The sequence below is a fragment of the Ictalurus punctatus genome, chromosome 18 (genome assembly GCF_001660625.3).
Source record: "Ictalurus punctatus breed USDA103 chromosome 18, Coco_2.0, whole genome shotgun sequence".
NCBI lineage: Eukaryota > Metazoa > Chordata > Actinopteri > Siluriformes > Ictaluridae > Ictalurus > Ictalurus punctatus.
The window spans coordinates 14,998,372-15,013,802 of record NC_030433.2 but is presented as its reverse complement, the minus strand read 5'-3'; the positions used below and the strand labels follow the sequence as shown (position 1 = coordinate 15,013,802).

Genomic DNA, 15,431 nt, shown 5'->3' with positions numbered 1-15,431 from the left:
TCAGTAGGGAATACATATTTCTAGATGTTGAACCTACTGATTCTTTGGGCAGCTATAAATATAAAAAAAAACCTAATAGTTCAGACATGAAATCTGAGTGTCCCACGAACTGGAACTGGTGATTTATTGACCCTTGAGTTAGGAATGGCTCATTTATTCTGCATGAATTCCCCAGGACTAATCTAAGCCTAATCATTCATGTTAGACATATTGCTTTATTGTATTTGCATTAGATTTTTTGCATTTGAAATTGCTTCATAAACAGTACAGTGTGTCTCACGTCTCACCATTAGGCTGGCGGTGAAAAATGCCACAATGACACTGTCCGTGTTGAAGATCCTGGACCGCAGTCATGCTCAGAAACTGCAGCTTAAAGCTCTGGACACAGTGCTGTTCGGCCCACAGAGTAAGCATCCCAGCGTGGTTTTAAGATGTGCAGACAGCGAAACTCTAACTTAAACATCTCAGGTAGAAAAAAAAAATTAAATAGTCAGTAAGTGGATGAGTTCATTCTACATGATGAGCACATGTATGTTGTAATTTTTGCATTAGCCTGATTGTCATCTGCTCAATTTTGTGTTTATGATAGGTGTTTTAATGTAGCAGTAATTGAAAGGTATTGGAAGATACATTACTGCTAGTTCAGCACTAACATAACAGGCTTTTCCAGTGCAAATAAATTTGCACTATTATTGCAGCAGTTATCACACAAATGAAAAAAGCAGTGCCAAATCACAACATAAAAACCTTAAAAGTCTATGCCAATACCATAGTAAAATAGAAGTGTCTATTTTCTGCGCTTTTCAGGTGTACGTTGGAGATCACATGCATCATCGCTAAATTAACATTGACTAACACGTTACACTGAAACATCATTTTCGCGTTAACACTATATCATTCACACGCACCAAACTGTTGCCACAAAGTTGGAGGCACACCATTATATAGGATGCCTTTGAACACTGTAGGATTATAATTTATCTTCATTGAACCCAAACCTGTTCCGGCATGACAGTGCCCCTGTGCACAAAATCGAGCTCCATGAACACATGATTTGCTAAGGAGTGGAAGAACTTGAGTGGCCTGCCCAGAGCCCTGACCTCAACCCCACTGAACACCTTTAGCAAGAACAGAAATGCTGACTGCGTCCCAGGCCTCCTCACCCAACATCAGTCCCTGACCTCACTAATGCAGTGTTTTAAAATCTAGTGGAAAGAATGCCCAGAAAAGTGGAGTGAAGGGGACTAAATCTGGAATGGGGTGTTCAAAAAGCACATATGGTTTTAATGGTCAACTTTTGGCCATATAGTGTATCTAATGTGTCATATAGTTTGTTAGCTATAAAACAAAAGTTTTCTCACCATTTTCATCGTTCATACTCCAGCTCTTTTCTAGCATTAACCTTAGCTTAATCACATGGACTGGATGAAAGACAGAAGACAACTTTTGGTGCCAGGAAATAGCGAACAAGCTGGCTTCCTTGCTAAGGTAGCTAGCTAGCAAATAATTTAACTCAACTTTACAGCCTGGTATTTGTAGCCTAGCTATAATAACAAACCCAATTTTATGGGAATTTTCCTGTTACAAAATCAATTTGAGTGTCTAGTTAGCTAGCAAATGGACAAATTGATTTTGTTACAGGCAAATTCCCATACATAAAACCAATTTGTTTATTATTACAAGTTACTTACAGTGTCGTATTTGAGATTATTCTGATTATTATATAATGTCTTGGGAGACCTGTAATCTATAGTAGCCTATCATGGAACTGGTAAAGTGTAATGGATTAGACAGCAATGTAGAACGAATTTTTGTTGGTCCTGTGGATTGTCGAGAATAAGTTTACAGTTTAAATCATGCACATCCAGATTGCATTTCTGTATTAAGGCAAAACACGCTCGGGATTGTTTTTACACGTAAGAGAATATTTTCAGTCTGTGTTTGAAAATAGCCAGGCGCTGTGGAGGGAAAAAGTCGTGCTTGGAAGGATATACTTTATTACAAACACTTGTTTCAATGTGACATGTACAGCTGGCTAAACATACTGAGAGAGGGATGTAGGGAGAGAGACAGCCAGAAAGATAGAGAGAGGGATGGTCATTGAATGGTTATAGACTAGTGCTGCCACATTCTTTTAAGATGCACTTGATAATTACTTACTTAAAAGGTTTAATATGTGAATGCATTTGGATATTATAGAGCCTATAACTTCAAATTGAATTGAATTGAATACAATACAGTACTGTGACAATGTGCATTCTTGTCAAACCACAGAAGGTGAACAATGTATGGTTTTAAAGCAAAATAAAGTGTTAGGAGACAATAACTTGTGTGAGAAACTACATTTACAGTTATGGCATTTGGCAGGCACCTTTATCCAGAGCAACTTACATTTATCTCATTTATACAACTGAGGAGTTGAGGGTTAAGGGCCTTGCTCAAGGGCCCAGCAGTGGCAGCTTGGCCATGCTCGGTTTTGAACTTATGACCTTCTGATCTGTAGTCCAACGTTTTATCCACTGAGCGACCACTGCTTTCATTATGGTTTTCCGTGACACCTTCAACTCAATTTATTTTCATTTCTTTTGGCCAATTATATATTCACCATTTATACACCAGTTAGTTCCATTCCACTAATTTGATTATACAAGCGGCTTATAAGAGTGCTTATATTTCCTATAACCGCACTGGGACATTTCATTGTTTGTATCTCTCCACTAGTCTGTGTTTACCACGTAAAATTCCACTCCTTACTTTGAAACGATTACTACAGTGTTAGTGACATCATCAGCAGACATGGCGAACGATAAATTTTTCATTAATAGAAATTTTACTTGGGACAGTTGGTTGGCCATGGTTAATGAGCAAAAATTTCAGTTTTGTTTGCCATCTTATCTTGCAACTACTCTCACCCACGATATTAAAGTAGGCCTCTCTCTAGAGTTAAACATCTTTCTCAGTAGATGTTTATTGACCCTGCATATTTAAAGATCAAGTTCTCAAAGACTCCTTTTTATCTTAGGATGAGCCTTAGAAAAATATTATCCTTAGTAAGCACCCATCTGCTTGAAATAGAAATGTTTATTTTTACCAGCGGACTCTTAATTGAAAATGAAACCCAAGAAAGATTTATGCATTACTGACATTACCAACTGTATCTCTATTGCTGGCTAGTTCTACCATTTTTGGTTGACACAGTTAATGGAATCTTGCCTTAAGCAAAATAATAATAATAATAGGACTGATTTATATAGTGCCTTCATAAAACCCAAGCTCTCCTGTCCAATATTCCAAAATTATGTTACAAATTGCAAAAAGTAGGCATCATTACTTATAAATCTGTCTCCTGAGCTGCAAAACGATCTAAAGGAGTTTGAGACTCATCAGTGGCGCAGTGACGATCTGTGGCCAAGTGTCCAAGAGAACACCGATTCCAATTATCTCGCCGTTGTCAATCGAAGGGATAATCGCAGGCATCTGTAAGCTCATGCATATAAAAAAGGTAGTTAGCAACTCTTCTAAGCGCATTCTGCATCTCACATCCTGTGATGTTGTATAAGCAGCAGTTTGAACAGATGTACCATCTTCACGTGTCTCAGAGGAAACATGTTCGTCCTCACACTGTCAGATTGGTAGCTGAAATAGAGGAGGACATAAGTAGCACACATACACAGTCCACACAGTCAAATATTTTCAGAATCAGTTTGTAAAAGTAGTGTGAAACAGTATTTTATTTTCATTTTCTTTTTCTTGGCACACACTAAAGTTTTTTGCTTGTTTTACCAAAGATAGTCTAGAAATCAAATAATCTTGAATCCAAGTAAGAATAAATGCCACCACAGTACATTTCAGCTTGAAATGTCGACCTGGAAGTACAAGAAGACTGTTCTACACTCTTTTTAAGACGTGTGCTCCAGCTATGATAAAAATTGGGTCAACATATGGAGAAATATGTTTGGTTCTTCATGTGTTCTATATACTGCTGATACCTGGCCAGGTCATTCAAGATTGTTCATTAATTGTAGCTCCAAAATGAATCTGACGATGAAAAACAAGCTCCTCTCTGGTCTGTGTTTGTTGTGTACAGTGCCCTCCACTAATATTGGCACCGTTGGTAAATATGAACAAAGAAGGCTGAAAAATTGTGTATTGTTTAACCTTTTGATATTTGGTTAAAACATTCACAAAAATACTCTGCTCTCATGGATATCAATCAATTGCAAACACAGCACAGGTTTAAACAAATATCTTTGTGTAATATGTGTGTGCCAAAATTATTGGGACCCCTTTTAATTCATATGAGAAAAATATATTTGAAATATATTCCCATTGATATTTATTTATTTATTTAATTTGGTACACCTGTGTGACTAGGAACAGAAAATTGTTCAAGTATGACTTCCTGTTTCACAGGAGTATAAATATGAGGTAACACATAGGCCAAATTCCCTTAGTCATTCATAACAATGGGTAAGACCAAGGAATATAGCTGTGATGTGCAGCAAAAGGTTGTTGAGCTTCACAATATGGGAAGTGGCTATAAGAAAATAACACAAGCATTGAAAATGCCCATTTCCACAATCAGGGCAATAATTATGAAGTTCCAGTCAACTGGAAATGTTATGAATCAACCTGGAATTGTTCGTGTGTCTATATTGTCACAGTGCACTGTGAAGAGGATGATTAGAGTGGCCAGTTGCAGAAGTTAGTTGCGTCTTGGGGTCAGAAAGTCTCCAAAACTTCAATCCGAAGTCACCTACATCACCACAAGTTGTTTGGAAGGGTTTCAAGAAAAAAAGCCTCTACTCTCTTTCAAAAACAATCTCAAGCGTCTTCAGTTTGTCAGACACTACTGGAACTTCAAAAGGGATCGGGTTCTATGGTCAGATGAAACCAAAACAGAGCTTTTTGGCAATAAATACTAGAACTGGTTTTGGCGCGCACAGAGAGGTAGCCATATGGAAAAGTACTTCATGCCCCGGTTAAATATGGTGGTGGCTCTTTAATGTTTTGGGGCTGTGTTTCTGCCAGAGGACCTGGACATTTTGTTAGGATACATGGCATCATGGACTCTATTAAAAATCAACAGGACAATGAACCCAAACATACATCAAAATAAACACAAAAATGGTTTACTGACCACAGAAACAAGGTCCTTCCATGGCCATCCCAGTCCCCTGACTTGAAACCCATAGAAAACCTGTGGGGTGAACTGAAGAGGAGAGTCCACCAGCATGGACCTCGAAATTTGAAGGATCTGGAGAGATTCTGTATGGAGGAACGGTCTCAGATCCCTTGCCGTGTATTCTCCAACCTCATCAGGCATTATAGGAGAAGACTCAGAGCTGTTATCCTGGCAAAGGGAGGTAGCACAAAGTATTGACTAAAATGGTGCCAATTATTGTTGCACACCTATACTTAAAGATATTTTTTTGGATAAACATGTGTTAGCAATTGTTTCATATCCATGAGAGCAGAGTGTTTTTGTGAAAAATTTTTTTAACAATAAAGACTTTTCAAAGCCTTCTTTGCTCATATTTACCAAGGGTGCCAATATTACTGGAGGGCACTGTATGTGAAAATGGACTGCAGACAGAAATAGCATGTGCTAATCTGTCGATTGAACAGGCAAGACTTCCACCAGGGACAAAATGTACCTTCATGAATACTGCAAATAAAAAAAAAGCATACTCCTTTTTCTAATTACTACACATGTTTGTGTTTAAAAAATCTGTTTCCATTTAAACGCAAGTATTTTACTCTCTCCATTAATTTGCAATTAGCAAAGCATTAGGAAATATTTGGCGGTTTTTTTTAAAAATATATATATATATAGCTTTTTCATGTGGAGACAAGTGCCTTATTGAGTCACAACCTACCATTCTGGTTCTTGCAATTTAACTCAAGTCTGAGGGAGAATGAATGTTCACGTATGATGTATTAAATAGTAGTGGTTGATGTACTACTAAAAACGAGTCACTGCATATGTACTAAAACTTTACTTGTTGCAAAACTGCAGAAGTGTTTGTGCTCATCAAACATGGGTATGTAGAGGTTTCTCAATCTGTGAAGCAATTTCAAATTGGGTAATACCTAACCAAGTTACTTAATTAAGAAGCTAATTTAGCCACCTGATATTTCTGAATGATAGTGAAAGCATTAGTGCTAGCTAGCTTAGTTGCTAAATATTTTTGGTCCATTATTATTGTGGGCATTTCTCAGGCTATGACCACGTTAATCCAGATAGATCTGAAAACTGCATACTTGTTTTAACATGCTCTCTGTGTACACTGGAATCTTCTAACATTTTCCAAAAATTGCTCATCCACACCGAAACGTCTGATAAAATCTTACAGCTTATGAAATGTAAGAAGCCTTTGGCCTGCGTCATTTCTGTCAGGCAGAATGTCACAGCTCAGTCAGATCAGAACTCAAATTCCCAAGATCCTCGACCCTTGTTTCCGGTTTCGACTACATTCACTGCCTGACCCCGTTTATGTTGTTCGTCCGATCGCTTGACCTTTGCCTGTCTTACGACTACGTTTCTTGTACTTCCCGATACGACGCGCTACACCTGCCCCCCGCTCCTGCTTCAGTGCCGATTCGAGGTTCGTGACACAGAAGGCCAAAATCTAGAGAAAAATATGCGTTTTCAAATTTATCCAGATTAATGTAGAGGTAGCCTCGGTTGACTGATTTTAGTGGATTTTAATGCTCAATTAAAATCTGTTAATCCATTACAATTTAGCATGAAAAAATGCAGACTTTTTGGGGCCAATTTTAATGCCTTCTCTAGAAATATTAGACATGGTTGATTGACACTTAACTAAATATTTGACCCAGAAACACCTAATTACAAAAAAAAAAACCCAGCATGTTTTCTAGAAATTTCGTACTAAAATTGCAGGCACTGTGCCAAAGGGACAGCTTTCAGGGATACTTTTTCTAATTACACTGACATTAAACATTCTTCCCTTTAATTCGCCATGAAAACCTTTTGTCAATCCAAATACTCAGTTCAAATGTAAATTGCTTCAAGATAACTCCTACTAAATTGTGCTAATGATTAACATTCAAAGTATAGCATTAAATCAACCAGTGTGATCAGTCCATTGAGAAACATACACAGTTAATAATTTAAGATTCATGTTTCTTAATCAGTTCCATTGAAAAATGTTGAAAAAAACAACCCTGCACATCATTTAAAAAAAAAAACAAAAAAAACAGATGCTCACTAAACGTTCAACTGATCTATTGATTCTTGTTATTTTTAACAGCGGGCAGGAACAGCCACTTAAAGGACTTGGTACTAGTGGTGTCCATCATAATTGGTATAGCAGGCTGCTGGTTTGCCTACATCCAGAACCGCAACTCGAGGGACCATATGAGCAAGATGATGAAAGACCTGGATGGCCTGCAGAGAGCCGAACAGAGTCTTCTCGACCTGCAGCAGAAGTGAGTGTCGTCAATGACGTTTTGCCTCTTTCTGGTGCATAAATTTTAGTGTGATTCCTGGAAAACAGTACAAAATGTGAAGTATTACAGTAGAAATGCCACAGTATTTGAACAGGACGGCAACTTCACAGCAAAAGACTAAAGATTCATATAGGATTAAAGAGCTTATGGTTTTGCCAAGAATTAGTTGGAATTATAATTTAATTTAATGTGGGCAGATTTTAGTTTTATTATTGAAGCCCTTTGTCTGTTAGCCTTTTTATTATAAATATTGTTGAAGCCAATATAAAATGGTTTAACTACTTTAAGAGACCAGTTAGAATTAATGAGGGAACAAGTGTACTCTCTGTCCTGTTCCTCACATAGACACTAGCCATTTGTGGGCATCTATGAGCTCATGTATGTTAGGGCCAGGACTCGAACTAGGGTCAGTGGCGTGAGAGTCAGATTTAATGTCCAAAGTGCAAAACAAAAATGCAAACATAAAAAAGGCCAGAAACAAAAGGTTATCCACACAGTTCAATAAGTAAATCAAAAGAAATAATCCAACATGAAGTTCACAGCACAAAAATCTCCTCAAACAAGTTATCTAACAAAAAGATTCTCAGGAAAGAGAGAAAAGGCACAAAAAAGGTTTAACAAATACCACAAGCGATGGAAAAAAACAGGGATACTTAAGTGAGCCATGAAGGGCTGGCCTAGCAGCACTAAACACCAAACAAGGAAACTGAGGAACAGGGCAACTTAAATATACACAGAGAAATGAGCTACAGATGGCAGTAATAACCCAATTAATAGACCTCCCCGTAAGACAGCATGAGGGAACAATGGGGGTCTCCAGTGGCCAAAATACAACATAACAAGTCCAGAATCCTGACAAAGTATGCAGAAGAGGGTTGATAGCACTTTCCTTTGAGTGTTCGCAGTAAATGGAAATCACCTATTACGTTGCAAAACCACACATCATCTGCCCGCTATTTAAAAATCCAAAATGTCTAGTTTAAACTTTTTTGCTCCTAAATAGCGTTCAGGGGTTAGTGGTATTCTTACTCAGTGCGTCAGCATTTAAGCAGGAATTAAACTGCGGCACCCCGTGATGGCTCCACCCCTTCTGTGACATCAGCAGGCTGTCACCTCTGAGTGCAAAAACCATCCACCTCAGCAGTGTCCGGGTATTGATGAAACACTACATTTCACAGTGTTTCCCAACAAACACACTGTATGAACTCAAAGACATGCCCTTAAAACCTAAAGCAGGCATAATTTCATGCTTTCTGAAACACCTTAACTAAATTTAGCAGTAGTGAAAGAGGTAACTATGCCTAGAAATCGTCATAGAATCTTATTACATTATTAACTGCTTAACAAAGTCATAAATGTATAGGAATGCCAATGACTCTCTTTTTCCTATACACAGACTTCCATATATGGTCGTAAACGTATGCCCACTCAGAGCTGCTCTCATATCCATATATGCACCCAATTACACAACTATTAATTTTCCATGGTATTTAGTCTGCAGACAGAACTGGTTCATTTCAGTTGGTTCCTGTTTGGACTGGTTCTTGTTACTGAATATACAGTTTCAAGTTTAAAGCCACAGTCCAGGACCCATAAAGACGCATGTTTGCACACAATGTCTTGTTTGTATGAGCATCAGTGATTTGCAGGTTTACAGTCATCTCAGAATGTGTCATACATGTGACGCAAAGACCTGTTGCATACTTCACACCTATCTAAGAATTTGAGAACACATTCACAAGTTTATGCTACCTTACACCATGATCCTGGGGGATAAATCTGAGCAGTATGAGCTAACAGGATTTCTGAACAATATTTAACTTCCCTGCTAACTTTAGACAGATAGTTAACTTGAGGTATTTCAGAAAACATCTACAAGTACAATCAAAAAACTCGTGCTCTCTTAGTTTCCAGTGTACAGAATCCATTTTAGGGTCATTGTCTCTGTGTGTGTGTGTGTGTGTGTGTGTGTGTGTCCAGCTGTTACTAACAACATTACATGCTGAATCCCCCCCCTTTGCACACACCTGGTATTACACTAGGGTTGCCAAATCCACATTTTTTCAATAAATTGGACTACTTTTGATTTGCTACTGGATGTTGATTTATTTTTTGTCTGAGGGTCTGGGATTGGAAGTTTTGCATACACTACATTATTAGATAGATAGTAATTAATTAATTAATAACAATGACTACGTTTACATGCACATCGACATTCCTATATTAATCTGAAATTAACAAAATTCTAATTAGCATTGAGTCTTGTAAACCCCGCAATCCGATTGCCCGATTCAGATTAAGACAATTTTCTGACACCCCAAATTCTGATTCCCACCCCTGGAATATACCTGTTTTAATCGTAAATGTTTTGCATGTAAACACCTTAGTCATAAAATCCACAGAATGGAGATAAATGAGCATGCTCAGTCCGCAAGGGGTGTGGGTGCTAAAACATGCTTAGCGGTAGGCTAGGTATTTAGGAATGGCAACTTCCTAAATACCTAGTAAACCATGGTAAACATGATACTTATAAAGTGGTCAGTGAGTATATTGTACAGGCATTGGTAGAGAGTGTTCTTTTGTTTTGGAAAGGTTAGCTTTTGTGTTTCAGAATCGGACAAGGCCAGTTGTTTCACGCAGACCTGACACCCCTGTTCCACACTAATCACACTAAACTGCACCCTTCTGCTTTAATCTGAGTGTAAACTGTATTTCTTCATATTCAGTGTATATATTCTTGGAACCGAGAATGTGAGTTCTGTCGAGGACGTGCTGCTCTTCCCACCAGTGTTTCCTTGCAGTCACGGTTAATTTCCCGGCAGTTTGATATCGCTGATAGAGGCAGCGCACTGACTGAGTGATGTAAGCCTCCTCCAAAATTCCTTAAATGGCAAAAGAGAAGCCGCACAGACAGTCCAGACTGTTTGACTGCTGCTCTGTTCAGCCATAGAGCACAAATCCTTTTAGCTCAGGTCACAGGTCCTTTACAATCTGTGATTTGAGCCTGCTTTTTCCTAGAAATGCTCTAATTTAAACCTCACAGCCTACAAGGCTCATCTCCGCCATGCCACAATCGGTCTCAGTTCTGTTTGCTGGGCTCTACACCCGTCGCAGAACATTCCGCAGAAGTATTCAACAGGTTCTAAGAAAGTTAACATTTCTGAAATCTTCTAATAACGCCTGGTGTAATAGTTTCTAGTGGTCACACCATGTTTCCACTTCCACCAGATAATTATAGAACTGTTCATATTCTTACAACTAAATATGTTCTTGCATCATTGTAAGAACATTTATACACATCATGAAAAAATATTCTGTTAACATCCAAAAAACAAAACAAACAAAAAACAAAACAGATTTGATTGTTTGATTCCTGGAACCAAAATTTCCTAGAACTGTAACATTATGGGGTATTTTAGGGACGTTTTCTTTGCCACTCTTAATTATTATTAGTATTTTGTCTTATCTGGAATTCACATCAAGCTCCACTTCACACATTTTAACACATAACGCAAATATGCATCCCCCAAACCACCAAATCTTTATTTTTATCCTTTAACCTGAATCAGTGTGCCATGTTTAGTGCGGTTTTATTGGTAGTTCATAGCTGGATCACAGCATGTGGTATGTCTCTCTCTGTCCTTCACACTAAGTCCTGCTTGGAACACGGCGCTGGCTTTTCGCTGCCTCTCTGACCTTCACCCTGTCACACTGCTATGACAGAGCTTTGTGGTTTGTGAATGAAGGAATGAATGCACTCTGTCCCTCTCGCTTCACTGCCAACTCAGTGTTGTTCAATTTGAATAACAGTTACAGTTTTGTATATTTTTAAGGTTTTTGGCATCATTTATTTATTCATTTATTTTTAAAATGAATTATTTGGTACTTTAAAAAAAAACACTATAAAAATGATATAAAATGAAAACATCTTGAATACAGCTGATTTTATAACATTATAGCAAGGTCTGTCTTAATACTCGATTATGATTGGCCGGAAGGTTTGTGTTCAAACCATTGAATACACAGGTAGTTCCAGTCAGTTTAATCACCGTTCTAAAGTAATGAATTAAATTATTATGAATAAAATCATCTGGGATATGCTGTACCACATGTAGGATAAGCAGTATGGAAGATGGATGGATGAATGTTTGATACAGTCGGTGGGGTTTGTGTTGCAGTTGTCACAGTATCCAGTGAATATTGAAAGCATTCAAAGAGCGAGCATTGCAATTGCCCATTTTGATCACTAGGTGCAATGATAAACCCTACGGAGCTAAATGGGGTGCTGAGCACGCTGCCCCAATCAGCTGGAACATGGGCTTATGTCTGTCAAATAGCAACATTCAAAAAATATGTTATTCAAAAGTGGTAATTAGTAAAGCAGCAGAATATTGTATAAAATGTATGGAGTTGTCAGTGACTATGGAGATTAACGTTTGTGTATCACTTTTTGAACATTTTCATTCAGATAGCAGTACTCTGCACTCACTCACCACCCACTCATTATCCACATATCCACTAGAACTCTAGCCATGTGAAAATTGATTTATAATGATCTGAAGGCAATATTTCTAATCATTTTTTTGTGAAGTTTCAGTGTTAGTTCTGGTTAAATATAAGAACTGCTGTCTGTTTTGTATTCTGTGTAATGTCTGGCATTGTCTAGTGTCCTACCCGTCAGTTTGATTTATACCTCACTTCCTGTTCACACTGCGACTGCATCGGTACTGCGAGCGAGATGACGGCAACAGAACAACTCCCACACTCTGTTCTGTTCGCTGTGTTTCTCAGACATCTTCCACGGTCATTACATTTTTTCACTTAAGGCAAAATATGTTCATAACCGTTTCAGTTAGTCTTAAAACGCTGAATTTATTAATTGCTTGCTGAAAACAGGAGTGAGAAAAACACTGTTTGTAAAAGCAGTCAGTCAGATGTGGCCTGACTCAGCCTAGTGTGTGAGTGTTTGTGGGTGTGTGTGTGTGTGTGTGTGAGAGAGAGAGAGAGAGAGAGAGAGAGAGAGAGAAACACTGTCTAAACAAGATGTGACCTGTTAAGTGCAGAGTCGGTCTGCTCTACTTCACATCCTAACCATGAGATGAAAAGAGGAGAGATAGGGGAATGTTTATTAGATTATATTGCAGTGTTCATAACACAAAACATGTTAAGTGTTTATTGCATTTACTACAGCCTTCATTAGTCTCCCTCTGCTGGTAGACTTAAGAATTGCTTTTCTCATTTTAAAAGACACATCACCATTCAAAAATCCTATTTTGGGCAAATAATGACGCTTTTTACACTCTGTGTGTGTGTGTGTGTGTGTGTGTTTGTGTGTGTGTGTGTGTGTGTGTGTGTGTGTGTGTGTGTGTTATTTAAGACTTTGTGATACCATCAGAATGATTTTAACACTCAGTGTAGGAAAATGGACACCAGTGTGATGTAATTCAGCCCGATGTATACTACAGCAATTTATGTTTTTTAATTAATTAAAGAAATAAACATCATGCTTTTTTAAATCAGTTTATAGTTATATCTGTATATAGTTTAATGAAGCATGAAAATTGACTGGTGGTCTGATTGAAAGCTCGGGCAGTAGTTCCGGCTGCAGAATCAAATCACAGGTTTATAATAAAGTATTTTAGTTTCTATTGTAACAGCTCATTCACAGAGGCTTGTACACGTATACAAGAGTCTGAAGTGTAAAATAGTCCAAGGTAAAGCTGTAACATTACATTTTCTAACAGGGGAAGGTCTTCAGGAAGGAGGAGTGTGCGGTTTCTCAGCAACATGGCAAGCTGCCTTTTCTTTTTCTTATTAAGTTCAAGAGAGAGAAATACGAGATGCTGGTGAGGGAAGGACTTTTTACAGCTGTTAGAACAAGAACGAAATTGTCTCGTGTTTGTTCCACAAATGTAATTATAAAATGTAAGGATAAAAAGTATGATGTCATTCTTTACTACATCAAAAATGTGTTGGCGAATCACTGTGTCATTCAACACTTTGGGACTTGCTGTTATTGGAAAATAATCAGCTTTAGGGTGTTAATAGTAATTCTTCATTTCACAGGTATGCATCACACCACCCAGTTTGTGTTTCACACCATCACAGTGTATCAGTGCTTCCACAAATAGAGACACATATGCATAAAATAGCTTTAAAATGTTTTGTACTCTGAACCCAAAACTTTGTGTGTGTGTGTATGTAGGCTCCAGATAGCACAGGACGAGCACCGGTCAGTGGAGGTGGAGAAGGTGACTCTGGAGCAGAAGTTGAGAGATGAGATTAATGAGGCTAAAAATGAGGCTCAGAGACTCCGAGAGCTGCGTGAGGGCACACAGAACGAACTGAGCCGCCAGACATATGCCGAGGAGGAACTGGTGCAGGTGACACGCACGCACATACATACGCACGCACGCACATACATACACACACACACACACACACACAGAGAGGGGCTGTGTCAGAATGAATTTCATTTTTCAAGTACGGGTAGAATTTTCATTGCTTTTCTTTATTCACTGGTAACAAAGTAATCATTGGAATGTTGAGACATTTAACTTCAATCAAGTTTCTCAAAATAGGAAATAAATTATAAACATAACATGTTTATAACGAACAAAGTGTGCTGAAAGTGCACAAAATATCAAGTGAAAATCATTAATAGATTCTGAATATAATCAAGTTGAACAAATATTGTGAAAATGGCGGCACACACAGTCGCAGCGGCTCACGGCTCTCCTTTTCAGTGCTCTTTTTTTGTTGTTTTTGTATTATTTCTTTATTACTTGTTTGTGTATTATCGGTTCTGCGAACATTTGCTATACAAGCCAGAACCTTATGGATACTGGGGACCAACACCGAATACATATTTCGAGAGTCTTTCATCACACGCACAACATCCCAGACGACATAGTGAGATTGCCGGGCTCTCTGTGGATTGTTGTCGGGCGCAGACGGGGGAGGGATAGGAAGCAGAAGCGGGAATGCAGGTCCGGTGTTAAGTTAAGGCTAAGAAAACAACCACACAAGCCACCTTTACCGAGCCTGTTTCTCTCCAATGCCAGATCCCTAGTGCATAATACGGACAATCTGTATGTATGTGCATGAGAACTGGTGTAATAACGGAACAATGATAGATAAACATTGTTCCCCTGACCTCGAGTACATGTCTGTAAGATGTCGGCCCTTTTTTCTACCGAGAGAGCTAACAGTAGTGATTATCACGGCTGTGTATATTCCACCCGATGCCAATGTGAACACGGCGCTCTCTCTCCTGTTGAACACCATAAACAAACAGCAGCGGGCTTACCCCGACAGTGTTCACATAATTGCAGGAGATTTTAATAAGGCGAACTTGAAGACTGTACTCCCAAAATTTTATCAACATGTTAAGTGTTTTACTAGAGGGGAGAACACTCTGGATCATGTTTACTCCAACATTAAGCATGCGTATAGAGCCATACCTCTCCCCCACCTCGGCCAATCAGCCCATCTCTCCCTCCTGCTCTCCCCTGCTTACACCCCCCTCAGACGCAGTGTCACGACCACTATAAAGACTGTTACCACCTGGCCTGACGATGCATTCTTCAAACTACAGGACTGCTTCGAACAGACAGACTGGGATTTATTCGAACATCAGGAGCTAGAAACATTAACAGGAACGGTACTGGACTATATCAAGTTCTGTATCGGAAATGTGACTGTGGACAAAAACATTCGGGTTTTGCCAAACCAGAAACCTTGGATGAGCAAACAGGTCCGCACACTCCTCAGAGCCCGCGACGCTGCCTTCAGGTCTGGTAATAGAGCTCTGTATAGAGCCGCTCGTGCCAACCTGAAAGGTGGTATTAAGGAAGCTAAGACGGACCATAAGAGGAGCATAGAGTCCCACCTGTCCAGTAAAAATAAATGGGAGGTGGGAGGCATCCTTATCTCTGCTGACATCTCCTGGACAG

At 38.8% G+C, this 15,431-nt stretch overlaps 1 protein-coding gene and 1 long non-coding RNA gene across 4 annotated transcripts in view; one reads left to right on the top strand and one right to left on the bottom strand.

Annotated features, from left to right (window-relative positions):
- The window catches only part of stim1b (stromal interaction molecule 1b), a 46,689-nt gene that overhangs the window by 17,662 nt on the left and 13,596 nt on the right, over positions 1 to 15,431 (top strand). For all 3 annotated transcript variants that reach the window (XM_017492975.3, XM_017492974.3, XM_047161672.2), the window contains 3 exons: positions 294 to 406; positions 7,278 to 7,455; positions 13,682 to 13,859. In XM_017492975.3, the coding sequence (XP_017348464.1) occupies positions 294 to 406; positions 7,278 to 7,455; positions 13,682 to 13,859 (469 nt within the window). The remainder of the gene's footprint in view (positions 1 to 293; positions 407 to 7,277; positions 7,456 to 13,681; positions 13,860 to 15,431) is intronic.
- LOC108279056 (uncharacterized) lies at positions 5,822 to 8,489 on the bottom strand. Its single transcript, XR_001815449.3, has 2 exons — positions 8,102 to 8,489; positions 5,822 to 7,512 (listed from the first exon to the last, which is right to left on the bottom strand). It is a non-coding gene; the product is annotated as an uncharacterized LOC108279056 (long non-coding RNA).